Source organism: Lissotriton vulgaris, chromosome 10, assembly GCF_964263255.1.
Source record: "Lissotriton vulgaris chromosome 10, aLisVul1.2, whole genome shotgun sequence".
Classification (NCBI taxonomy): Eukaryota; Metazoa; Chordata; class Amphibia; order Caudata; family Salamandridae; genus Lissotriton; species Lissotriton vulgaris.
In genome coordinates this window covers 66995686-67022806 of record NC_141698.1, presented here as the reverse complement: position 1 = coordinate 67022806, position 27121 = coordinate 66995686, and the positions used below count along the sequence as shown (strand labels likewise).

The 27121-nt window shown below is 48.7% G+C and overlaps 1 protein-coding gene across 4 annotated transcripts in view; it reads left to right on the top strand.

Moving 5' to 3' along the window:
• The window catches only part of TSC2 (TSC complex subunit 2), a 196984-nt gene that overhangs the window by 148974 nt on the left and 20889 nt on the right, over positions 1 to 27121 (top strand). For all 4 annotated transcript variants that reach the window (XM_086940493.1, XM_086940494.1, XM_086940496.1 and 1 more), the window contains 6 exons: positions 13380 to 13903; positions 14566 to 14644; positions 15550 to 15636; positions 15949 to 16135; positions 16554 to 16693; positions 20073 to 20151. In XM_086940493.1, coding sequence (XP_086796619.1) covers positions 13380 to 13903; positions 14566 to 14644; positions 15550 to 15636; positions 15949 to 16135; positions 16554 to 16693; positions 20073 to 20151 — 1096 coding nt within the window. The remainder of the gene's footprint in view (positions 1 to 13379; positions 13904 to 14565; positions 14645 to 15549; positions 15637 to 15948; positions 16136 to 16553; positions 16694 to 20072; positions 20152 to 27121) is intronic.

Below are 27121 nucleotides of genomic sequence, written 5' to 3'. Positions count from 1 at the left end.
TTTTGAGCACATGCAATTTTAAGATTTTCCAGAGGAGTTTGAGGGTGTGAAATCAGGAAGAGGTGACTAAAATTACCTAACTGCCCATTTAGATTTGGTTGTCCCTGATTCCCAGGGTTCGGATTTGTTTCCCCGGAATGGGTCCTTAGGGTACATCAGGCGGAGGGCCAGAGGTCTTTTCAATAGTGAACCACCTCTCTATTGTGAAACTTGAGCTTAAGCAGTTGTCCTCATCCGGTCTATGACTTTGAACATGCAGTTGATGATTTTGTTATGTGTGTTGGCAGTGTCATCAGAGAGGGAGAGTATGAGCCGGGTTGTCTTCGGAGTAAAAGATGTCCATGAGCTCAGGTGGTATTAGCGAGTGGGACCATGTAGACCTTGAATAGCGTGGGGCTGAGCGAGGAGCCGCGAGGGATGCCCTAGGTCAGGTTGGAGGCGTAGTGGGCCAGGCTGACTGACTGCATGCGGCCTGTAAGGAAGGAGTAATTCTGAGGAGTGCAGGTTGGTGAATTCCAGTCTCACTGAGGCTTTGGCTAAGGACTTGGTCGGAGATGGTGTTGTATGTGGTGGAGAGGTCAAGAAGGATGTGTGCTGCAGTGCCGCATTGTTCATGATAAAGCAGATGTCGTTGTTGGCAGGTATGAGGGAGAGCTCAGTGCTGTGATTAGGCCCAAAGCCAGATTATGAAGGTGTTCAGGAACGTGGAGTTAGTAACAGTTGTTAGGAATCATGGTGAAAATAGAGCAGATAGGGTTAAATCCTTTAAATATTAAGTGTGACAGGCGTCGTACTGTCGTCCAGAGTGCATGGTAGTGATTTACAGTTGTTGTTGCTGAAGTAGTGGGAGATCTGGGTCAGAGTTCCTATGCAGAGATGTCTGTTGTGGACCTGGCTGTGGTGGAGGTGAATCCCTTCACTATGGAGAAGGTTGTTTTGGAGTTATTGGAGCTCTTTTCAATTCGCTCAGTCAAGGTGAGTGTTTGTAGACCTGAGTCGCTGGTGGTAGTATCTTAGGGCACACTTGTAGGTGTTCCTGTCATTGTCTTGGGTGTTTTGACAGTTAAGTGCCTACTGTTTGCAGTGGCGTTTGGTGAGTCTTAGATTACTTGCTTGTCTGGTCCATGCAGTGGCAGAGGGTTTGAGAGGGCTGAAGGTGATAGAGGGGTTTAACTCGGTGATAGCTTGTGAGAAATGCCTTGATGTGGTGGGGTTTGTAGTTCAGAGGTCGAGCTCTTTTCGAGGATCTTCTTCCAGTTGCGTTGGGTGGGTTTGATGGGAGCGGTTCTATGTTGATCAGGTAGGTGTAGGTTGAAGCGCATGAGGAGTGGTTCTAATTTTGTCCACTGTGATGCAAGAGAAGTTAATGAAGACAAGGTCAAGAAGATGTCTGGCGACACGAGTGGGGCCTTTCAATCATTGGGGGAGTCAGTCTTCCAGAAGGTTGTTGGTGTTCGGGTTGATGTGATCATCTAGGTGGAAGTTGATGTTAGCAAGGAAGATTAAGAAGATGGAGTTAAGCACCAGTGGTGCAATGTAGTCTGCAATGGTGTTACCGAAGTTTGATCTAGGGCAGGTTGTCGGAGCAGGGCCATTCCCAGGGTGGTGTGCTAAACATGTTGAGCTTGAAATCCAGGACTTGGAGGTGGTCACGGTAGATTGCAGATATAATGAATCATTGGATGTTTTCTTTGTAGATAATGGCTACTCTGCCGTCAGGTTTGCAAGTTCTCCCTTTCTTGTGATCTTGTAGCGGGTAGGGTGTGGCAGTTTGGGTGGGGATAGGCAAGAGGCGAGTCTTAGTTGGGGTTAGACTAGGTTTTATTGCGTGAAATAGTCTATCAGTACAGGTGGGGCGCAAAAACAAAGGTCGAGGGGACCGACTTCTTTCTCGTCGGGTCTTGCTGTGTCCGTCGGGCTCCCGGCGTCGGGTCGGGGTCCTCCTCCCAGGCACTCCGGGCTCCGTCGCGACCCAGTCTCCACCGAGGGGGAAAACAGAAAACAGAGGAGGGGTGAGTATACAGTAGGAGGCTACAACCAGTACAAAGGGGACAGGAAGTGAGGTAAGACAATGTGCTTTGCTCTAGATACGATCAGTGAGGGAAGTGCAGGGGGACACTTTACACTAGGGGCCAGCCGGTCGTCCCTTCCCCAACCTCAACCACCCAGTGACCCGACCCCGTACCTCTGTTAGCCACGCCCCTCCGGGGGAGTGGCTGGGCGGATCGTGGGTCCGGTGCCCTCCTGGGATCGTGGGGGCCGCCTGTCTCAGCAACCCGTCTGGCTCTTGGTAGCTGGGGTCTTCCTCCTCTCCGCTCTCCGGTGCTCCCCTGACCGTTATTCCGTCGTTCTCTCGCTCGTCGGACTCTTCCTCGGCCGTCTTGCTCCGGGCTGGTTGGGATGTCCCCGCGGGTTCGTAGAGTCCCTCTGTACTCGCTCTCCCTGGAAATCCGCGATTCCTGTATTCTCCTCTTCTCTCCGTCTCTTCTTCTCTACGCTCCGCACTCCACTCGAATCCTCTGCTCCACGCCGCTCCTCCACTCTGCACCTCTCTGACCACTCCTCCGGTGTATAGACACACCTGGTCCTGGTTTCGTGCTTCTTTTAAAGGGAAGGTCAGTCCCTCCTCCTCATCACCTGCACCGTGCCAGTTAAAGGGGCCGTGTTCTAGGTCGTCCTCATCACTATACTGGACCGCCCCCGGGGCCCAATTCGAGGATTCGGCCACCTGCGGAGAGAAGAGGGGGGGGTCACAGAGTTTAGACACACTCCGGGGTGAAAGGGGGATCGGCCCCTCGGCCCGGTTACACACCTCCCCCCCTGGACGCTTCCGTTCGGGAAGGGGATTACGGGACAAATAGTCGGCCCCCGTATTATCAACCCCCCTCTTGTGACACACCGTGAAGGAGTACGGTTGAAGGGCCAAAAACCACCGCAACACCCTCGGATTGTTAGACCTGTTGCGGGCCATCCACTGGAGGGGAGCGTGGTCAGTGTATAGGGTAAACGGTCTCCCTTCTAGGTAGTAGGCCAACTTCTCCACCGCCCAACGTATTGCCAAGCACTCCTTCTCCACCGTGGAGTATTTCAACTCCCGTGGGAACAGTTTACGGCTTATATACAGGACCGGGTGTTCCGCCCCATCCTCCCTTGGTTGGGACAGAACCGCCCGATGCCGTAATCAGAGGCGTCAGTGTGCAGGGAAAAGGGTCTGTTGAAATCAGGGGAGGACAAGACAGGCGTCGTGGTGATAGTTCTTTTCAGGGCGGAAAAGGCATCCAACATCTCCACCGTGGGGTTCGCTAGCCCTGCCGCTTTGAAGGTGGTCCGGAGGGTGTGTGTGAGTGGGGCGGCTAGCTGGGCGAACCTGGGGATGAACCGCCTATAATACCCGATCAGCCCCAGGAAGGCACGCATCTCCTTTTTAGAGCTCGGAAAAAGCGTCTCCTCAATCGCTCGGACCTTCTCGATCTGCGGTTCTATCATACCGTGTCCCAGCACGTATCCTAGATATTTTACTTTCTGGAAAGCTATTCGGGACTTCTTGGCGTTGATCCTTAGTCCGGCTCGAGTGAGGGTGTCCAACACCTGTTCCAGGTGGACCAGGTGGGTTGGCCAATCGGGACTGAACACGACAATGTCGTCTAGATAGGCGGATGCACAATGCTTGAGGTCTTTTAAGACGTTATTCATTAGTCTTTGGAAGGTGGCAGGGGCTCCATGCAACCCGAAGGGTAGGACATTGAATTCGTAGTGACCCGAGTCGGTGGAGAACGCTGTCTTATGTTTGTCTTCTTCCCGCAGGGGCACCTGCCAATATCCCTTGGTCAAGTCAATCGTGCTGATATACTTAGCTTCTCCGAGTTTTTCGATCAATTCGTCTATCCGGGGTATCGGATAGGCGTCAAAGGAGGAAATGTCGTTAAGGGCACGGAAGTCCATACAAAACCGGCGACTTCCATCCGGTTTGGGTATCATCACTATTGGGCTAGACCACTGACTACTGGATGGACGGATGACCCCAAGTGTCAGCATGTCTTCTATTTCCTGTTGGATTCCCTTCCTTCTTGCTTCTGGCACCCGATAAGGGCGAATTTTCACCACTCTTCCCGGAATTGTGCATATTTGGTGTTCGGCCAGAGCGGTTCTTCCTGGCTGGTCGGAGAAGACCGTGTGATGTCGGTTCAGGGTGGTCATCAACTCTTTCCTCTCTTGGGTCAGCAGCTCCTCATTGATCACGAGCTGGTTCAGAGAGCTCCCCTTGGAGGAGGGAGGATAGTCGGCCAGGTGTACTGCAGTGGAGGGCGTCCCAGCCATTTTTTTAGCAAGTTGATGTGATACACCTGGGTTTTCTTTGGGTGTATTTGTAGTCTATAGCTTGTATTGCCAATAGTAGATACCACCTGGTAAGGGCCACTCAATTCCGCTTTGAACTTCTGCAGGGAGGAAGGTAACAATACCAAAGCCCAGTCTCCCTTTTGTAATCTCCTCCATTTTTTTCCCTTGTCGTAACACGCTTTCTGTCTTTTCTGGCTGTTGTCCAGGTGGGCATAGGCCAGGTCCCTCAGCTTACCCAGCTTGGACCTGAGTTTCTGGGCGTACTCCAAAGTGTTCATGGCCTCCTCCGGGGCTTCGTTCTCCCAAGCCTCCTTCGTCATGTCCAGGAGAGACCTTGGTTGTCTCCCGTAAAGTAGTTCGAAGGAAGAGAACCCGGTGCTACTTTGTTTCTGCCCCCGTATTACATACAATGCAAGAGGCAACACTTGGTCCCAATCCGCTCCATTCACTTCCAGCATCTTCCTCAGCGTGGTCTTCAAGGTACGGTTGTACCTCTCCACGAGTCCGTCTGTCTGTGGATGGTACACTGCGGTGCGGATTTGTTGGATATCTAACATCCTGCACACTTCCTTCATCAGTTTGGAGACGAATGGGGTCCCTTGATCCGTTAGGATTTCTTTCGGGAACCCCACTCTGGAAAACAGTTCGAGCATTCGATCGGCTACCTGCCGAGTGGTAGTAGAAGCCAACGAAAACGCCTCCGGAAACCTGGTGGCGTAGTCCACCATGACCAACACATATTGGTGTCCTTTTTTCGTCTTCGGTAGGGGTCCTATCAGGTCCATTCCCACGCGCTCGAAGGGTACCCCTATGATGGGAAGAGGCTGTAGAGGCACCGCTGGGGGACGAGTCATGTTCTTTTTCTGACATGTTTCACACTTCTGGCAGTATTCCAGTGCATCCTTGTATATTCCGGGCCAATAGAAATGTCGGAGGAGGGCCTGGGTTGTTTTTTCAGCCCCTGTGTGTCCGGCGACAAGGTGGGAATGAGAGTAGAAGAGGATCTGTTCTCGGAACACCAAGGGGACTAACAGCTGTTCTGGTTCGTCTTTCTTTCCTTGTCGGTAGAGGAGGTCGTTTCTGACCAGGAAGCGGGGATATGTTGGGGGGTTCTGCCCTTGCAACCGTGGCGCGGTGTCCCATGCGTTGAGCAATGTGTTGTCGTTGGCCTGGGCAAACTTAAAGCTGCGGTCTAGGACCCAGGGTTCTTGGGACAAGAGGGTGGGCCTAGGGTTGTTTTCTGACGTCGGTCCCAGACTATGATGGAACATCTCCAGGAAAGAGGGGTTATCAGTCCCGATGATGAGATCCTCCGGGAGGGTATCTAAGACTCCCACTTTGATGTTCTGGGGTCGGCCTTCCCTCGGGTAGATGGGTAATAGAGCCACTGGATAGGGGCGGACGTCTCCGTGGACACAGCGTATGAACACCTGATCATTGGGTATCAGATTGGCGGCTGTTATATGTTTGGTCTGTACCACTGACTGTCGGCACCCCGAATCTAACAGGGCTTGTATGCTAGCCCCATTCACTGTCACACTTACTCTAAATGCGGGTCCCATTTCGGCGGAGTACAGAACTGTTCGGGGCAGGTACCCGACCTCCATGGGTTCTTCGGTGGACTTCCTCCGGGGACACAACCTGGCAATGTGTCCCCAGTTGCCGCAGTCAAAGCACTGCGGGCCGGTTTGCGGGTGAGGCTCCGGCCTCCAGGGTTTGGGCCTCGCCATCTCTGGCAGACGCACGGGTCTCTTCTCGGGCTTCGGGGGTGCTCTGGGCTTCTCTACTTCCCACGCGTTGGGTCCTCGGGGCTGCGCCCTCGCGTATGTATTAGCCATCTCGACTGCCTGGGCCGTAGTCAGGTTGTGATGCTGTCTTAACCAACGCTGAGTGGAGTACGGGAGAGCCTCCAGGAATTGCTCTAGGTACACCTTATCCATGATTTGCTCTTTGGTGCTTTGTTGGGGTGTCAGCCATTTGTCCGCAGCCATCTTCAGGCGCACGAACAAGGTCTTCGGGGTTTCTCCAGGTACACCCCGCTCCTTCCTGAACTTGATCCTATAGGCCTCAGTGTCTAGGCCCAGGTGATCCAGGATTATCCCCTTGATGGTGGCATAAGGGGTATCCCCGGTGGGGTTCGCCACCTGGTAGGCGGCCTGCGCTTCACCCACCAACAGGGGGGCCAAGAAGAAGGGCCACTTGGCCGCCGGCCAGCCGCAGGCGCGGGCTGCACGTTCAAAGTTCAACAAGAACGCATCCGGGTCTTCCCCCGGAATGTACTTCTGTAGGGACACTCCCCCTATGCTGTGAGGAGTTAGGCCGGTCGTGGAGGTTACCGTAGGTATTACCGGGTTCAAGGCATTCGCGGTCACCGCCGCCTTCATTATTTCCCGGTCGGCATCCGCCGATTGTATCTGCTTTTCCACCACCCATTCCAGCCGTTCCTGCCCTTTGGCTAGTCTTTCCAGGATAGCCTCCATATCAGTTACACTGATGGTTGTCGTGCCCGCATTCTCCACCACTGTGGCAGTTTGGGTGGGGATAGGCAAGAGGCGAGTCTTAGTTGGGGTTAGACTAGGTTTTATTGCGTGAAATAGTCTATCAGTACAGGTGGGGCGCAAAAACAAAGGTCGAGGGGACCGACTTCTTTCTCGTCGGGTCTTGCTGTGTCCGTCGGGCTCCCGGCGTCGGGTCGGGGTCCTCCTCCCAGGCACTCCGGGCTCCGTCGCGACCCAGTCTCCACCGAGGGGGAAAACAGAAAACAGAGGAGGGGTGAGTATACGGTAGGAGGCTACAACCAGTACAAAGGGGACAGGAAGTGAGGGAAGACAATGTGCTTTGCTCTAGATACGATCAGTGAGGGAAGTGCAGGGGGACACTTTACACTAGGGGCCAGCCGGTCGTCCCTTCCCCAACCTCAACCACCCAGTGACCCGACCCCGTACCTCTGTTAGCCACGCCCCTCCGGGGGAGTGGCTGGGCGGATCGTGGGTCCGGTGCCCTCCTGGGATCGTGGGGGCCGCCTGTCTCAGCAACCCGTCTGGCTCTTGGTAGCTGGGGTCTTCCTCCTCTCCGCTCTCCGGTGCTCCCCTGACCGTTATTCCGTCGTTCTCTCGCTCGTCGGACTCTTCCTCGGCCGTCTTGCTCCGGGCTGGTTGGGATGTCCCCGCGGGTTCGTAGAGTCCCTCTGTACTCGCTCTCCCTGGAAATCCGCGATTCCTGTATTCTCCTCTTCTCTCCGTCTCTTCTTCTCTACGCTCCGCACTCCACTCGAATCCTCTGCTCCACGCCGCTCCTCCACTCTGCACCTCTCTGACCACTCCTCCGGTGTATAGACACACCTGGTCCTGGTTTCGTGCTTCTTTTAAAGGGAAGGTCAGTCCCTCCTCCTCATCACCTGCACCGTGCCAGTTAAAGGGGCCGTGTTCTAGGTCGTCCTCATCACAACTATACTGGACCGCCCCCGGGGCCCAATTCGAGGATTCGGCCACCTGCGGAGAGAAGAGGGGGGGGTCACAGAGTTTAGACACACTCCGGGGTGAAAGGGGGATCGGCCCCTCGGCCCGGTTACATAGGGATAGTCATTAAAATGTTTGGGGCACATGTCGGGCTGAGCTAGGTCTTGGTCAAGAAGAGAAGGCCCAGGAAAAGGTTATGTTACAGGTCCCAGGATTCAATGGCATGTATGATGAGGAAGCAGGTGATGAGGAGGTTAGTTAAGGTGCCATGAGTGGCGATGTGGTGCCAAGAGCGATGAAGGGCCGTGTATGTGGTGGGGTGCTGGGGTTGTGCAAGAGAAATGGTAGGCATTTGTAAAGGAATGCACCTTCGGTACAGATGGCTGTGGTAAGGGAACTGCAGCTGGACCGGCATATGGTGTTTAGGGCAAGAAAGTCCATGGCAGAGTGTGTTCATTGAATAGTGTTAATTTAAAACCTCTTGATGCCATTTCATACTATAAACATATTGTGTAACCCCTTCCACGCAGGGCTAATTCCCCCGCGGTGCAGAGGGGGAGGGGCCGCACGCGGCGCCGCAGTTCTCATGAAGAGCCCAGCTTGTCATGCTGCACAGTGGTGCTGTGCTCATGACGAGATGGGCTCGTCACGACTCCGCCCACTCCAATAGATCCCCTGCACAGGCGGGGAATTACCCGCGCTTGGGAGGACCGCGGCAGTTATGACGAGCTGAGCTCGTCATGAGCACAGCTCCATAGTGCCTCATGACGAGCTGAGCTCGTCATAAGCATCGAAGGGGTTAAGCTGTGTCCTAAACTTAACTGCTAGTTCTCTGTAAATGATTAACACACGCTATATATGCTATGCCTCCAGAGAGCCGTAAGAGGATTGGATAATGGACCTCAGTCTTTGCATTTTCCACTCATGAAGATATTGTAAACAGCAGATGTGCAGGTCCTTGCAACTTCCCTCTTAGGCTTCTGCCGACCATGACTAGCTGCCTCGGTTGTGAAACACAATGCTTGCTCCAACAGTTTGGCATGAACGCTGCATGACCTAGCTTCCCTTTAGAATCTTCGCATGAGAAAGCCCACTTTTCAAAGTGTCATTCAGCAGTCTTTGGGAGATGAATCACAGGCACCAAGTCACTTTCCTTGTGAAACTAAACAGCCAGGAATTTGGTGGCAATACTTAGATATGAACACATAAAACAAAGCCCTTGATTTTTAAAATTTGCAATCTCTTGGTATGGATTAGGTTACGCATTTGGCTTAATGATTTCTTTAAATCGCTCTTCATTATGTGGTGCAGCGAATTTCACTAGAATGGGCACGGGAGCGGTTGGCGACTGTATGAGCTTATCATAACCTCTGGACCCCTCATTCACGGATCCACTCCTTACCCAAGCTCTGATATGCAGTCCATAGTGCTGATAACATGTCTGCAACTCTTCTTGCACCATGGGATATTTCTCGATGTGCAAGCTGCAGGAGATTGGCACATCTTGCCATAGAGAAGTAACTAGTTTACTTACTCGTTTATCAAGCGCTGCAGCTGACGTAGTTTTTGAACTGTACTTTTGTACCGACTAGGGTAATGTATATGTAATGTAACTTGTGTTTGTACCTTTATTTCAGAACTCCAAACCAGTGAGGCTTATTTGTATCTCTTAGGCATGCATTGGGCAAACTTTCTTTCTGTAAGGAAGAGAGTGGAGAAAATTGTATCTTGGATGACAAAGGGGCACATTTGATTGCACCTTACAGAATAAACTATTTAAAAACTATGATTTAAGATTGTACAAGGCTGTGGGGGTGTACCGGATATCCAGTTTATTTTTTACATCATTTTATAGTCTTTAGAAATGTATTTTTTTTTAGAGATAATATTTTTTTTCAGTCCGACCCGATTGTGAATTTTGCAGAATCCAGTAGCTTACACAAATTATTTTTCAAAACACGTTTACTTATTAAGAAAGTAACAGATGAGAAATAAAATATTCAAGTCTGCAGCAATGTTAAAATGTACTGCACGTTTACATGCACATCTGAAAGAAAAAAGAAAAAGGTTAGTATTAGATTCCTTACCTTAAAATATCCCCAGGCGTCAGACTGGATCCGGACATTTTTGCGTAGCAGTACCCTTGCGCGTCGGTAGACGTCGTCTGCGGCTCCGCGTCGGTCGTGGGGCCCGTGATGACGTCGTCTGAGTACTTAGACGCCGCCTCCGCATGCTGACGTCAGTTCTTCTTTTTTTCTGCGCCGCAGATCCGGAAAAAGTGGTACCTTTAGTCACTTTTTGACTAAACTTTTTTGAGATGTTTTTGATCATTTTTCGAGTCTTCGACTCCGATCGGTGCCGGTAGGGATGCCAGGTTTTAAACCTTGTGCGGACTGCGACCGGCTGATGTCTGTCACCAACCCTCACCGACGGTGCCTCCACTGTCTCTGCGTCGATCATGACGACAAGAGCTGCTCCGACTGTTGGGCCTTAACCTCGAAAGCTAGGCGGGAGCGGTCCCGCAAGCGGCTCGAGCTCCGGCAGGCGGCCCCGCGCCGTGAGAGGTCCCGGTCCGGACGGAGGTCGAGGGACCGGTCGCGGGGCGGAGCCATCATCGCTCCGGGAGTCGACATCACTTCACTCCTCAGGATCGAAGTCGTCAGGTAAGCACAATAAGTCGAAGAAACGTCATCGCTCTTCTGACTAACAACCCCCCCCCACCAGCCCCCCCCCCACAAACACACACACACACACTTTTTGCCAGACTACTGATGCACTTTGACTTGATGTGCCTTGGGTCCCTGCCAGTCAGGGTCCCAGGGCCTGTGTTCTTTCTCAAAAACGGAACCAATTGGCATCTCTGGCCACAGGCCAGCCCCTGGTAGATGGTACCATGGGTACCCATGGCACTGTGACCAGGGAAGACCTCTAAGGGCTGCATCCCTTATTGCGCCACCCTTAGAGGCCCTGTACCATTATGCTTACACACTGCTTTTGCAGGCTGCATGTCTTGGTGCAGAACAAAATGAAGAGTCGACATGGCACACATCCTTGTGTGTCATGCCTACAACCCACTGCCCTCGCATAGATCAGTCACCTGTCTAGCTGGGTGCCATATACCAGTGGTGAGGGTACAGGCACATGAGCCCTGTACTCCTACAGTGTCGAAGTTGATTTCCTAGACATTGTAAGTGCAGTACTGCCATTAAGAGCATATGGTGCTGGGAGTTTATTATTACGAACTCCACAGCACCATAATGGCTGCACTAAAAACTGAGAAGTTTGATATCTAACTTCTCAGCACATTAAACCGACGCACAGAGGGCATCTTAGAGATTCCCCCTGAAAACCGACCTACCATTAGTGTCCAAGCTGAGTGGCTGCTTTCAGCTGCCACCAACAGAAATGTCTCTGGACCTCTGGGGTAGTAGCCTGGTGCTGTCTGGGGCGAGAAACAATGCGCATCCTGGGATGAGGTGCCAAGCCTCCTCCCCCAGGATGGGCAGGGTCCACAAAGCGGAAGCTTCAAAGGCTTGCTGTCTTTGTGAGATTCCCCAGGCCGCTTGCTGCTTTCAGCAACTGGTCCCCACTGGTTCTGACCCACACTTCGGGCGGGAGAACCGGCGGGAAACCAAGTGAGGAAGAGAGGTGTGCCCACCTCTGCCAACTCCACCCCTCAGGTTGGGGAGGCAAGGTGAAGCACAACTCATCTTGCAGATGGGGGACCCAGCCAACCAGGGATAGGCTTATGCCCCCCTCCCAATGGAGAGTGGCAGAATAGGAGGTGTACCCACCCCATTGGTCCCAACCTTTTACCTACCTGTAACACGCCTAATTATAGTATTTTGGGGTACCCTTAAACCTTGCTTCAGCAGACAAGAAACCAGAAGAAAAGAAGAACTTGACAGCTGTGCCAAAGCTAACTAGAGGAGGACGCCCACTGACTTGGCCCCTGCCCTACTGGCCTTTCCCCACCTCGAACCTGCTCCAGCGAAATTCTGGTGTGTCCTGCAGCCAGCAACCTCCAAAAACCCTGAGGACCTGCCTCCCTTCGATCCCAAAGAATCTGTCTCCTGTGAACACTGGATTTGTTCAAACAACAGACTCCAGCTCTGCAAGGATCCGCGAGTTTGCACCACTCGGCACCAGATGCCCATGGCACGAGTTCGAGTGGCCCAACAACAAGAGGAGGTCCCACATGCGATCCTGACCAGCAATCCGGCGACCCTTGGCCCGCCTCAAGCATCAAGCCGACGCCTGCAGCCTCAAACCGGAATGCACCCCCAACCGCGACCAGAAGCTGGTAAGAAGATCCGACCCTAAAAGGCACCCCTGCACCAGACTGCCTTGGATGGCCCAACCAATGGTGCGTAACCAACCCCCAAGATCCCAACTTACCTCTCCAAGTGGTGGTCGCACCCACAAGACCTTCGTCCCGAGCCTGCAGTGCTTTTGCAAACCAGAGACTCCACATTGAAAGTTACAGGGCTTCAGACGCCAAAAGAGCACTCTGCACCCGGCCGTCCCAGTGCCGCTGAGGGTGTAACTTTTGTGCTGGCCTAAACCCCCATTTGCCCTGAGCTTAAGTCCAGGTGCTTTGCTCCCACAACCCAGTGGCCTGCTCGTCACCAGCCACCAACCGGAGGCCCCCTATCCCCCAATGGATAGCAATGGGCCTCGGCACTCTGCATCCGGCCGCCCTAGTGCAGCTGAAGGTGTATCAAGAGTGCACCCTCGACATTGGGTGACCCCTGAGTCTAACCCCAGAACATCAAATCCCACAACAAAGTACTTACCCTTAAACCGATGACACTATTTTCCGCCATGGGATAACATTGACTGTTTTTCTATAAAAAAAAGTTTCTAAGTGTGAAGTTGGAAAATCTAAAGAAATTCTTTAAAATTGTACTAACTAACAAAAACGATTTTACTTACCTGTTTACAGGAAATGTCCTGTGTAAGAAAAGTTCTCACAAGTAATTTGCCTGTAATTTTACTAAAATTCCTATACAAAGTATATGTACTGTATTTACTAAGTATTTCATTTCTCAGTAACAATACTGTAAGTCAAAACAAAATGCATGTACAATTACAATCCAAACGGTATTACAACTGTATATTTACTGCAAAGTATTTATCACTTACCTATTCCAGGCTTGCTTGGTTCTAGGATATAAAATAAGTAAAAGAATATTTTTATACAAAAATAATTGGTCTGAAGTTCAGTCTTTGATTGTGTGAATTCATTTGCTGACTGGGTGTGTACAACAAATGCTTGGTATAGTGTATACAGAGACAGCTTTCTACATACTGCAGTTAAAGGGCATATTATGTAGAACTCATGGCATAGACTCAGTATAGTAGCCAAACGTAAAAGATGTGTGAAATAGCCTTATGAAGCATAGATTCAATAGACCTTCGCCAGAAAGCATCAGATCAGAAACCATGAAGGTCCCAGCTCCTCTTGTGAAGTGTTTGCCTGCTCATCTTGTTTATTTAAAAATATTTTTAAGTAGGTGTGGCTTGTGCTAATTTGCTGCAAACACCCCCCATCTCATTTTTGTTCATGGTGTTTTTGTTTAGTCGTCTTCTGTCTCCAGCCAAGAAGACAAGTCCCTTCAGCCTGAGACAGTAGCCGCTGTTGGCATTCCCATTGAAAGAGCCATTGCTGCATCATCTGAAACCGCTCTGGGAGAGCTCTCCTTCCAACCTTCTCAGACTCTAAGTAAATCCAGTTCCTCCCCCGAACTTCAGACTTTGCATGAGCTCGTCAAAGATGCAACGGACAGGCTCCAGCAAGGAATGACTGACCAATCTGCGGCTGAAAGCCTCAGCACAGATGCTCAGTCTGCCCCTCCGGTTCTTCATTTGGAAGAGGGGATCGCTAGCTCTCCCGCCTCATTGGAAACTGACAGCATGGCTGTCCCCGGCGACAGTGGGAATGCCGCATTGCATCCGCAGTCTGTGCAGTCTCCAAATGGCTACCGTCCCAGAGGTCATACCATCTCAGATTCCGAGCCTTCCCGGAGGGGTAAGAGAATCGAAAAAGATGCATTCAAGAGCAGAAGTAAAAGTAAAGCTGAAAAGGTGCCTGGAATAGACCCAAGGTAAGCTCAGGATTTGTGACCTCAACATTAGAAAGTAGTTTGTATTTTCTCTGGGGGCTCACTCATTGACATAGCTTTATTAGTTATATCCATACATTTATTTTCTTCATGCATATAGATTCTGTTAATCTCTTGAGTCCTGGTAGTCTGATGCCTATTAATGAACTATGCACTGGTGGCTTTTTTGTGTGTGCTAAAGGAACCCCCCTCACCCCTGTCGTTTTTGGTCCTACAAAGCAAAACTAAAGTAGCAACAGGCAGGCATCTTAGTCAGCTGTCATTTTAGTTTTGCCATAAGCACTTCATTCGGACTGGCATATTACCAGCAACCTGATGCAGGGAAGGAAGAGGCCCTTGCTTTTGCTGACCTGGTGCAATATGTACCATAGTCTAAATTACTCCATTAATGTTTAAAGAATATTTTTCTTGATGCCTAATGTGTAATAGATATACCTGTGTCCTCGGCATTGCAAGATTAGCAATAGATTTGTTTCTGCTAGAGGGTGTGGGGTAGGGTGTTGTCGAGGATGTGTACTTGTAGAAAGACCGTTGTCAAGTGCACAGTTGAAGTTTACTTCTTTTTATAGTAATTATGAAGCGTAGATGTTTACTTACCTGCCTCACAAGCAGCAGCAAATTAGACATTTTAATCTTTTTTCCAGCTTTGTGTTTTTGCAGCTCTTCCACTCGCCTTTATTCGGAGACGAATCAAACCGGCCTTTGTTGGTGCCGAACAACCAGGTAGGGCAGGATGCATCCTGGCTCTTTCTTCCTGTTAAATACAGCTGTTTTACTGTAGGTGTCTGAATATTCTTGCTGTGTTGGTTGTATGACTTTGGAATAAACTCACTGACAATTTGCATGTATGTATATCATTCAACCTATTATCACTTCCCTCCTATCCACTTCGCAAGTATTGAACAAGAACGAAACCAGAACAAGAGCTTACACGAAACCTAAACAGGTGGGCCTGTACAGCACTGCATCTGCAATGTATTTTATAGCAGTGCATGTGCAACTCCACCACTGCGATGCTTATTACAGGATTGCGTTTGCTCAGCATCACCATATTGCAGGGTACGACACTGAGATGTGTACAGCAATGCCACTTCAATCACAGTACAACATAGAGTGCACAAGTCTCCAGCTTTACAACATCTGTCTGGTGAGTAGGTGTAGGCCGCAAGACAACTCGAAGAGTTCTACAAAACCTCTAATATATGTTAACATCTGCACGTGTTTCTATGACCATGGAGACCTGGGATTCTCTATTACCTTTCTGTCCACTTCATTGGGATGTCAGTGAGAATGGACCAGAATAACACTCATGCAAACTAGTCCTCCTTCACAGTGTAGAGGAAGCACTGATGGTATACCGTGCCTCTTCTGCCGGTCAGCAAACAACTGATACATTCAGCAACTGTTTGTGTTGAAAGTAGTCCTTTTGTAAAAACATGCATGGCTAGATTCTGTTGAAAGGCCTACCTGCATCTGCCATGACTTCATTAGCAGAATTCACCATTCAACCATTAGTCTTGTGTCTGCTTCCTTCTACTTAATTCGGAAAGCTTCCTTTTTAGTTCTTTATTGCCGAAAGCAAGTATTTCTTCTTTCATCTGTTAAGCTCAGTGCTTCTTCTTTTACAGACATTTGAAAGGTCTGTGAAATTGTTGGACCAGATTCCATCGTACGACACCCACAAGATCGGAGTCTTGTATGTTGGCGAAGGACAGGTAAGAACTGGGCAAGAGCAGGTTGAACATTAAGACATACATCGGAACATTCTATATAGCATGTTGGGTACAAAGACTTTTACCTATAGTTGTCACTGTTGGAATTTAAACCTTTCTGCCAAGTAAAATGACATTATGGAGGCCGTCCATTTGCTTCTCCAGCCTTGAAAAGTATGGCAGTGCAGTACTTGCTGAGTGTTTGCCACTTGACTGCAATTTTAAATTGATCAGTAGTTTAAACAAAAGGCTAACCAGTGATTCAAGATGTCATTTCTTATATATAATCTGAAGCCTTTCTCCTTGATATTAAAGGCCACCAATGAAAGAGCTATCCTCTCGAATGAACATGGCTCCTACAGGTACACAGAGTTCCTCACCGGCCTTGGGAAGCTCATCGAGCTCCGTGACACACAACCGGATAAGATTTTCCTTGGTGGGCTGGATGAGTTTGGTGACGACGGGCAGTTCACCTACTGCTGGCATGATGACATTATGCAAGGTAGGCTCTTAGGCTTTTGATGCCAAAGTAAATTCCAGGACCTGCTCACTGCACTGGAACATAATAAATCATATATCTATTCCTTCCGTTTGTATTAATTATTGCCAGATAGTCGAAATAGTATATTGTGCGTGTGAGCTTCTCTGTACTTTTCCGAGTTAGTCATTGACTAATCATCTAGTACTATTTAAAAAATATATTTTTTTCTGGTTACTTTGCCATTAGTTATTTGTAATGTGGATGACCTATGCTAAATAATGCATGACTGCTTACTGCTTTGACTCCAGATTGAACAGAGAACTGTGGGAATTTGTCTTCAAGAGTAGCAGTTACAATGTATAGAGAAGGGGCTGTTGATTGTCACAGTAACCCATTGGCTGTGTTAATGATTTTTATTTTCCCTTTGCTATTTTTGCAGTTATTTTTCACATTGCCACCTTGATGCCAAATAAGGAAGTGGATCCGCATCGCAGCAACAAGAAGAGGCACATAGGAAACAACTTTGTAAACATGATCTACAATGACTCTGGAGAATTTTTCAAACTTGGAACTATCAAGGTATGATTCACTGTATAGCAGCAAACACACATCAAAGGGTGTTAGTCCACATTATCAATGTGTCCTCTCCAGCCTCTGAAACATTAGGTTACTAAACACTAAGGCCACAGGAAGGTGAAAGGCCCGATAAATTACAGTGATCACATTGAGGCAGGAAGCTATTAACCTTTAAGACCTGGAACTATGAACAAAGAGGATATAGCAACCTGACTTCACTCACAGAAGGGAATCTCCAAAAGTTGTAATAATACAAGCGTGAAGAACTGTGCCTAAGACTTCTATATGCAATGTCTCGGGATTCTATGCATCTTCAATGGAAGGCTGCCATATAGACCTGAGGGGGTGGAAATCATCGCCTCTCGGGTGGAAGAAAAGGGACCTCACTTGCATACATAGAAAACTGCCTTGTTTATGGTTCAGTGCACAAAGGAACCATGATCTTTAGATTTTTAGAAAATTATCAGGATGATATTGATGTCAAGAAAGGACTTTCTTAACACGAAAAGATATTCATTCTCGTAAAGAAAATGGTAAGATTGCAAAGTGGAAGACCTGGTTATTTGTGGATAGCAAATTTAGTATAGAGAAATAGAAGTGCACAGCACTGGAGCAAAAGATAAACCATGTTTAAATCAACTATTGATGACACCGGACTGTGAAGTGTAATCTCCATGAGTGCTGCTACAGACCTCAAACCCAAGGGAAAAGGTGAATCATGAATCAACTTAATAACGTTTACAGTACAAAGGCTCAAATTAGGAAAGGTATCTGCCTCAAATTTACATTTCAAAAGAGCAGTTTGCCTTGTTTACTGCATTGTGAGTCCCTTTGCTTTTTCATCCTTGCCCTAGGCAGCTAACGGACGTATATTGATAAAAAGAACAACCTCATTCTTCTGCTTAAAAAATATGTATAGCTGAAGACCCCACGTCAGTGATTCAATCTTCTCAAAACAAAATATGTTTTTAACAAAGCCTTGTTAAATCTGCCGGACTGGCTCGAAGGAACATCACTCATAAGTCCCACCGCGGACATGATTTGCAAAACTTCTCATGATAATCCGCTGCAGTTATTTCTCACATAACTGAAAAAACACAGTCCATCAGGAGACAATGAATACTGTTTAGATCCTTCTGCATACGTTTGACATAGTTGGCTGAAATACAACTCTGAAGGAATCTGGTTCGAACAGCCATTCACTCATGCCTGCGAAGGTTTAATGTGATGAGCTGAGCTCCCAAGAAAATTCTGAATACCTTCAGGTGTGCAGACAGTATGCTTTTGGCACTGCTGTTCTTCTTTTATAAAAGTCAGTCAAGATGTACCATGAACTGGTGTCAGGCCAACAGCAGTTTGGTTAGCGACAGGCGATTCGATTTCATGTAGCACAAAACCACGTACACAGTTAGTGAGAAAGATGCACCAAAAAGACATCCAAATTAAGAAAGCAAAGACCAGAATAATGATTTGAGGTCTGCAAAATACTAATCATAATGAATAGGAAACCTACTAAAAATATGAAAATATGAAGACGTTTGCTTATCCCACTTCCCACCCTGGTAGGGTGGAAGCCACAAATGTCTGTTTGCGAAAGGACCGGGAATGCTGCACTGGTCCCTACAAGTTTCACTGACCTTTATGAAGCAGAGTTGTCCATTTACCTCACAATAATGTGAGGTATAGCTGCTAGTAGACTACTGGTTGGTTCACAATGTACTAGCATAAAAGAGTACTCCATGTAGTCGTTTCTGAAGCAAAGCATTTACAAATGCTATAATCTGCCAGAAACAGCCCAGTGGGCATTCTGTGCAGAAAATCATCTCTGTGTAGCCAAGCGCATGCCTGCAGGAAGATTCCACCTTGTTCATGAATGGTGGACCAAATTTATGCCAAAGAAAGAACTTCCCAACTGACAAGTCAAGTTGAAGAAAAATTACTTGGTGGGGTTTATCAGAAGTACTCTTCTTGGAATGAAGACTAGCAAAAATATGTAAATGAGTCTGTCATTTCATAATTTGCTTCCAAAAAGCAATACAAACTGCTTTCAAAGAGAAACAAGAGAGCGAAGAAACCTTTAGAGGCCTGTATCTTCCACATTAATTAATTGTCTCTTAATCCTGCTTCTCGTCTCACCGCAATATTTATTCCCTGATATTCAGTTTCATATCCCACATTTGACATACACTATAAACCTTGTAAACGTTTTCTAGAAGGATGGTTGGCTGAATGGGTAAGTGAAAAGTTTTCTTTACATGTGAACAATGTATATAATAGTGGTTTATAACGCACTTGTTATGTTAAAGCGTATTCATTTTGATTGGAAAACTGTGTAAGCAAATAACACTTAATGTAAACAAACCCATTGGCTCTTCTATATCCGATCATAGTATTTATTCATACCAGTACAACATTCTACTGTGTATAGACAAGTGTAAATCTTTTTTTTTTTGTTTGTTTGTTTTTTTGCTGCACTATTTTTACACAAGAATTCCAATGGGTGCTAATTTTTTTTAAGGTTTTTAAAATTCTTCTCACATTTTGTTGAACCTCTATTCTTGTAGTCCTGATGCTAATCTTAAACCTGATGTCAGATGTTTGTAACACGGTCATCAGGCTAACATACAGGCCAGTGACCCCCGATACCTTAATTTCCATATATTTGGGGTAGAAATGTTTGCAGTCTACCTGCCCAGTAGCCTCTTGATCGCCACTTATTTAAACACACCGCTTCACATTTTTCTTACTTTTTCACTGTGCGATCACCAATGAACACTGCACATCTTTTGATCTATCAAAACTTTCTTAATATTATTTATAGATAGTGCAATGCTTTACAGGTATGAATACATTCCTCCGTATTATGTAGAAGCACTAGTGGATTTGTTTACATTAAGTGTTCCTTTAACTACCCACTACTCTTATAAAACATTATTAGGGTTTAACATAGCAAATGAGTCCCTTGTGAACCTCTGGTATATATATCTAGATTTCCAGAGGATAATTCTAGGCATGAAGGGCCCTCTTGTTTCTTTAAATACTCCTACACGAATCAGGCGGTCCCTTTTCTCTACTGAAGTTAAGGCCCAAAGGGGCTTCTAAGCCAGCGCATAATAAGGATTTTCCTACTTTCTACAGATCTACTTGTACTGGATCGTGATTCCTCCTTCACTTTGGGAAGTCGTAGTACTTCCTTCACACTGCTGGAGATGTTTGGGCTCGCTTTCTTTCTGTAGGACTCCAGGTCTTTGAATTTCAGCAAAAAGCCCAATCTAGAGGGCGAAGTGTTTGTCTTCCTTTAGTTTGACTTACTGGGTTGTAAACAGTCAACTTCTATGCCTGTATTTTTGAATTTCCTCTAAGCATGTTTTCTCCCTTTTAGGGCCAGTTCAACTTTGTAGATGTGGTCATCCAGCCACTGGACTTCGAGACTAATCTGGTACAACTGCAGTGTCGTAAAGGTGACTAACTCTTGGTGTCAGTCGCATTGTTTGATATTGCCTTGACCTCATGCACTGAACCTGTGTATTGTGACTTTAAACATAAAGGCGAGTAATGGCCCTCTCCCTTGATACCACTTTTTGGAATACATCCCCATCCAAGCAGCAGTGTAGTGTCTGCAAGTAGCAACTCCTTGTTGTAGTCTGTACACATAGTTCTGTAGCAACTAGTCAAAGCTTCTGTGTTCAAAATGACTCTAGCACCTCTATGGCCAAGCCTCCGTGTTATGCGTGCATCTACTATGCGTGCATCTACTACCTTCTTGTCCTAGTGTGTGATCATAGTTGTTGTTCCTGCCAGTCAAAGCTGCAATGTTCAACACATCCCTAACCCCTTTTTGCCCTGGCATTAGTGTTGTCTGTGTATCCAGCACCTCTTTGCTCCAGTGTGTGTATGCATCTGGCACCTCCTTGTCCTGGATCCTGTCGTTCAAAGCTGCTGTATGCAGCTTCAGTTAGGTTCATGCCTACACATTGCGTTTCTTTAAAGGCGGTACGCTGCATGGCTGTTGACATGTAAAAATAAACCTATGAAAATGTAATGAACCTCACACTAGCACAAGAGTGACACCGAAAATGATATGAGACTCGCCCGCTAGCTCCAATCCTCAGGTTCTGTGGATGTCTAACATAAACAAGCACTGATCAATGTAGGCAAGACAAGTGAACAGGGAAGCCATCTTAAGTATATGTACTGGGCACTGGTCATTACGAGTTTCCAAGCTACTGGAATGGTGTCATCAAAACCTATGGTGTTTGGTATCAAACACTGTGTCTTAATAACCCTGTACTGTTGCCAGTGCACAATGTATTATGACATGCACCCAGAGGGCACTTTAGAGGTGGCCCCTGAGAAACTTACCAGGGTCTAGTGTTCTAGCTGACTGGTATCATCCAGCCTGTCGCCCTAGACCAGTTTCTCCCCTCTGCAGGTGAGAACCCACACTCTGAAGCCAGGAACAATGCCTGCTCCGGAGGAAGGTGTTTTAGCATATCAAGGCCAAGGGGCTTCAACGCCCCTGCCGCCTTTGATATGTGACCCTCGCTTCCCTTAGACCTGGGCGATGCCACTCATGAGGCCCATTTGCCACCAGGGCCTGTGGGAAATTGGGAAATTAGCCATGCAAGCAGGTGTGTTGCACCACTAGGCTATTTACACCACTAAGGTGGGCTACCTGATGTGCCCCACGCAGAAGGGGGGAGGGGGGGGGGGGGGTCTACCATCTTGGTTTTGGTGGAATTAGGAACTCTTGAACTGGGTTATGCCCATTCCCCACAGGAAGTGTAGTGACCCCATGGGTAAGTAGCCCATTAGCTACTACCCTTCACTCCCCTTCAAACCCCTAATGTTAGTGTTTAGGAGACCTCCTGACACCAGGAACTAAGATGTGTTGCCTGAAAGAAGGACACAGAAGAGCTGAAGACACGACAACTGTAGACCTAGCTGTGCACTTTGGCGCCAAACATTGCTGCCTGCTTCTATCCTGACTTTTACAGGACCCGACTCATCCTGCAGCTGTGCATCCTCCAGTGCCTTGGAGTGCTGCAGTACTTCGCCAACCAGCCAGCATCTCCCTGGAAGTGTGGGATCCACTTGCCTGCAGGCACCAACCGTAGTCTTCGGTTTAACGTTCTGTCCACCGGGTACACAGAGGCAGCAGCAGCCCTGGAGAAGGTTCCTAAAGCTCCCTGTAGTCAGCCCTGTCTCTCCAGCATGTTTCAATACGCTAGACCCTCCAGGAGCCCTCCATCATCAATACTGGAGTACCGGAGCCCTTGCAGCAGCCTAGGCTTGTTAAGTGTTCAGCACAGACACCAACAATGCCAAGGCAGACCTACCGAAGTAGGATGTCTGCATCAGAGAGGCAATCATTGATAGTGGCCCTGTTGACCTGTTTTGTACCCATCTCCAGGTCGACATAATTAGTGGGAGCCTCAAACACAAGCGACCTGCCTAACAAAACACCTCTGCACCCGAGCCCAACAGCCCGAGTCCGAGCCTACCAATGGGGCACCCTTGCACCAGAGACCCTCAACAGCTGAGCCCCATTTTGGGTTCTGCCGGACTTGCCCCACAGTCCCTACTTGCAGCCTTTTTCTTGTTACATGTTTCTCCATAGACTTAAGCCATAGCATTTGAGGCTACCCTTGCGATCAGCACCTCTGCACCCAGACACACCAGGGTAGGTAAAACGGAACTGCTGGTGGTTCTAAGGCCCTTGGCCCCAACTTACCTTAAGTCCAGAATGACTACCCTGTAACTTGATTACAAGTATACCTATTCAGTGTATGTTTCTCCCATAGGATAACCTTACCGTGTTTGAGGCTCATGCCTCAAATCAGACAGCTGTATTTTCTGTTTCTGAAAATCACTGACTCAAACTACTTTCCTGATCCCGAAGAGCTTGGTGTGTAAATTAATATAAAAATCTTTTATTTTTCTAAATTGGTGTCGGATTTCCTTGTTAAGTGTATGCCTCATTTATGGACATGTTTGTGCAACAAATGCCTAACACTCTCCTTTGAGAAGCATAAACTGCTCGACCACACTGCCATAAAGAGAGCATTTGGGATTTTTAAAGAAAGACCCTGTAAAGTAAAAAGAGTCCTCTGGATTATTTGCTCAGTGTACCCCTTATGTGCACTACATAAATAGTCCACTTCCTACAGCCTCCCAGCCACTCCCCCATCTGGGTTGATTGTCAAATTGCGAGGTGACACCGACCGGCCCCGGCAACTTCACCTCGACCGGCCCCGGCAACCCTCCTTTTCCTCTTCTGAGAGCTTAGTGGTGCAGGCTTCTACAAGTCTGATGAACCCAAATACCATTCTGACAACTCTTTCCCCGCCAGATAGGGAGTCCAAGAGAGTGGAGACCTTTGGGAAGAGCGTATTTTCTTCCACTAATCTTGCATTTCAATTCTTCATGCCAGTTACCTGTGGGTTGTTATTCTTACACTCTTTGTGACATGGTTGTCCAAGTCCTCCTGGGAGTTCCAGAAGAACTTCACCCTGTCATGACACAAGTTATACAGTATGGCTTGGACGCTGCTCAGTTCAGAAATCTTTGTGGCCTAAACACCTTTGATTCCATTTGACGAGCCATTGGTACTAGTATTTTTTACAGGTTTTTTCCAATGATGTACAGTCGTCCCTTATGGACCAGCCCTTTGATGGGACTCTCCTCTTCGAGGGCAAGGCAGCTTTCTCTCTGGAGTGCTCCACGGAAAACAGGGCCACAGTGCACTACCAGGGCTCATCTGCCCTGACCTCACCACCCACGTCAATCCTACTGTTCCTTTTGCCATTTCAGTCGGAGTACCCAATACCGATATCCAACTCGGCCTCATCAAGGTGCCTAGCAGTTTCGAGACAGAGGCCATAGAAACCATCCACCTCGCTGTTACCGCCTCCCCCCAACCAGGACAGTCCGGCTATGCTCCCGATATTTCAGCCTCAATCCTGGATTTGTGAGGTCAACTCTGGGACTAATGGCCTCCTGCATCCTGCTGGTCAAACACACCAGGTGGCGTGTACCGGCTCTGCATTGGGATCTGAAGTCGCAGTGGACCCAACATCAAGGGTACCTCTCTGACCATGTCCAAATTTCAAAGGAGAGTTCAAAAGATCTGCAGTGGTGGTTGCTGTACTTCGTTTGGGTCAATGGCAGACATCTCCTCACCCAGAACTGACACTGGTGACTGATGCATCCCTTATGGATTGAGGTGGAGATCAGAGGCTTCTGGTCTCTGTCGGAGTCCCAGCTCTATATCATCCTTTTGGAGCTGATCTGCTGTCTGCCTAGCATCATCCTTGCAGCCAGGCATCCTTCAACAAAGTCTTTTTACATTGGAATCTGGAATACGTTTGTTCCGATTGAAACTTGCCTGTTAAAGTCTGATTAAGACAGGAGAGTAAAATCTTGACTGTGACATTGTTTTGTAAAGTAAAGTAAACAAGCATTTACAATGCAATGGTTTTGCCTTTGTTAAAGTTAGAGCTATTGGCATTGCTCTTGACATTATTTTTATTTATGTTTTTTTTAACATAAATAATGGCATTGTCATTTACAATGCCACTAGCTTTATCTCTCGCAAATGACACACACAAACACACACAGAGCCCCCCCCACACACACACCCACACAGATCCCCCCACACACACAGCCACACAGAGCCCTACACACACAGCCACACAAAGTCCCCCACACACACAGCCACACAAAGCTTCCTACACACACAGCCACACAGAGCCCTCCACACACACCCACACAGCACAAGCAGGCAACAGGGGCACATGGAGGCACAAGCAGGCAACAGGGGCACACGGAGGCACAAGCAGGCAACAGGGGCACACGGAGGCACAAGCAGGCAACAGGGGCACACGGAGGCACAAGCAGGCAACAGGGGCACACGGAGGCACAAGCAGGCAACAGGGGCACACGGAGGCACAAGCAGGCAACAGGGCACACGGAGGCACAAGCAGGCAACGGGGGCACACGGAGGCACAAGCAGGCAATAGGGGCACACGGAGGCACAAGCAGGCAACAGGCGCACACGGAGGCACAAGCAGGCAACAGGGGCACACGGAGGCACAAGCAGGCAACAGGGGCACACGGAGGCACAAGCAGGCAACAGGGGCACACGGAGGCACAAGCAGGCAACAGGGGCACACAGAGGCACAAGCAGGCAACAGGGGCACACAGAGGCACAAGCAGGCAACAGGGGCACACGGAGGCACAAGCAGGCAACAGGGGCACACGGAGGCACAAGCATGCAACAGGGGCACACAGAGGCACAAGCAGGCAACAGGGGCACGAAAACTGAGGCACAAGCAGGCGACAGGGGCACACGGAGGCACAAGCAGGCAACAGGGGCACACTGAGGCACAAGCAGGCAACAGGGGCACACGGAGGCACAAGCAGGCAACAGGGGCACACGGAGGCACAAGCAGGCAACAGGGTCATGAAAACAAGCACAAGCAGGCAAAAGGGTCACAAGCATGAATTGTAATTTAGACGGGGCTGAAGTGGAGAACGGTCAGTTCGGGAAGTAGTGCGGCTGGTGCAGTGGTACCAGGCCGAAAGGTGAGAGGGGCTGTCTGCACCCCAGTTTGGACAGTTTCCACTACCTAACAGGGATTGGTGGGAGGGGGGCGTACTTCTTGCTTGCTTTAGGGCTGTTACTTCGGGGACGCAGTGCACGCTGCTGCCTGCTGCCGCCGGGACACGACAAAAGGCAGGGAGAGGACAGGCTGGGAGAGAGCAGGGAGGGGACAGGCTGGGAGAGGGCAGGGAGGGGACAGGCCGGGAGAGGGCAGGCTGGGAGAGGGCAGGGAGGGGACAGTCTGGGAGAGGGCAGGTTGGGAGAGGGCAGGTTGGGAGAGGGCAGGTTGGGAGAGGGCAGGTTGGGAGAGGGCAGGCTGGAAGTGGACAGGCTGGAAGTTTAAAGGCTGGGAAAGGACAGGCTGGGAAAGGACAGGCTGGAAGTGGACAGGCTGGGAGAGGACAGGCTGGGAGAGGACAGGCTGGGAAAGGGCAGGGACCATAAAATACATAGATATAAAATCATTTAAGATCCCCCGTCTTGTAACCATGTAACAGACAGACATAGAAAGTAAAAAAATATAAAACATTTATTAATCTTCGTAGTCCCGCTCCTCTCAGAATTCATTATCTACAATAGAATAAAATACACTCCTTCGAGTAATACAGTAATTCATACGAAAATGAGCACACCACTAGGGTCCAGAACAAGGAAAATAACAACAAAAATGAGAATACAGCCTGCATGCCTCATCTTCCAACACACTGCTAGGCGCTGCATTCCATAACACGTTTTTTGAGGGGGCCGTTTTATATAGCACAAACTCCACCTGAGGGTATTCGAGGCTTTACACGAGCACCAGTTATGTTACACAAGGATACATTCATTTTTGTTAGGCACGGGGAGAATAAGTGATTTGCCCAGAATCACAGGATGTTGAGCCAGCGCTGAGACTCGAACCTGGTTCCCTGGCTCCAAAGTCAGCAGCTCTGGCAGTTATGCCACATCCTCTCCCACATTAACTGCAGCTCGGTGGTCTCCATACACAACATGGACATTGGAAACACTAACCACAGCGGATCACAACTGTTGTAAAGCAGCCTCTGAAATTTTAAATAAAGTAAATCAATCTTCATTATTTCAAGTCGATGCACCTCAGGAACGCATTGGGCCGAACCATGGGACGGACAAAAAGGGGAGGGGGGGGGGGGGGGGGGGGTCAATGAAGGAAGGAAGGAAAAGAGAAAATAAACAGGGTTAAAGGGGGCAAAGTTATGAGTTGGACAAAATCCTCCCAACCACACAACCTGCACCGTGTAGCATGCGACCCATGAGGGAAGCGTTTCAGCGCCCCATATAAGCGCTATATAAATGCTGCAATACAATATGAGTCAACCGCCTGACCTGAGTGTGAAACACAGCAGCCACTGCCCACGTGTGAACGGACACTAGTGACAACGCCGAGATAAGGAAAGCAGAGTCAACCACACGAACAAGACCGGCAAAACCCCGCAGTGAGCAGAGTGCAGTGACTGAACTTAACAGTGAGTGTCAGTGGAAAACACACGCAGCTTTGGGTGTGAACGAACAGCAGTGACAACCCTGAGTGTGAGGGGACCGTAGAGGCAGCCGGTGACAGCCCTGGGGTGGAAAGAAAGTAAAAAGATGTCATGGGTGTAAGTAGAAAGAAGGCAATTTCCATTGTGTGGGCAGAACAGTGACTGTGGTGAGAGCCGAGTCAGAGTAGACACCCTTGAAAGAACTGAGACGGCACCAAGCAGTGATGGCACCTGTGGGCAGACAAACAGCAGTGACGGCCCATGGGTGAGCACGTCAAGTACCAAGATTCAGCATAGAGAAAACACACAAGCTCTAGTGACAGCAGA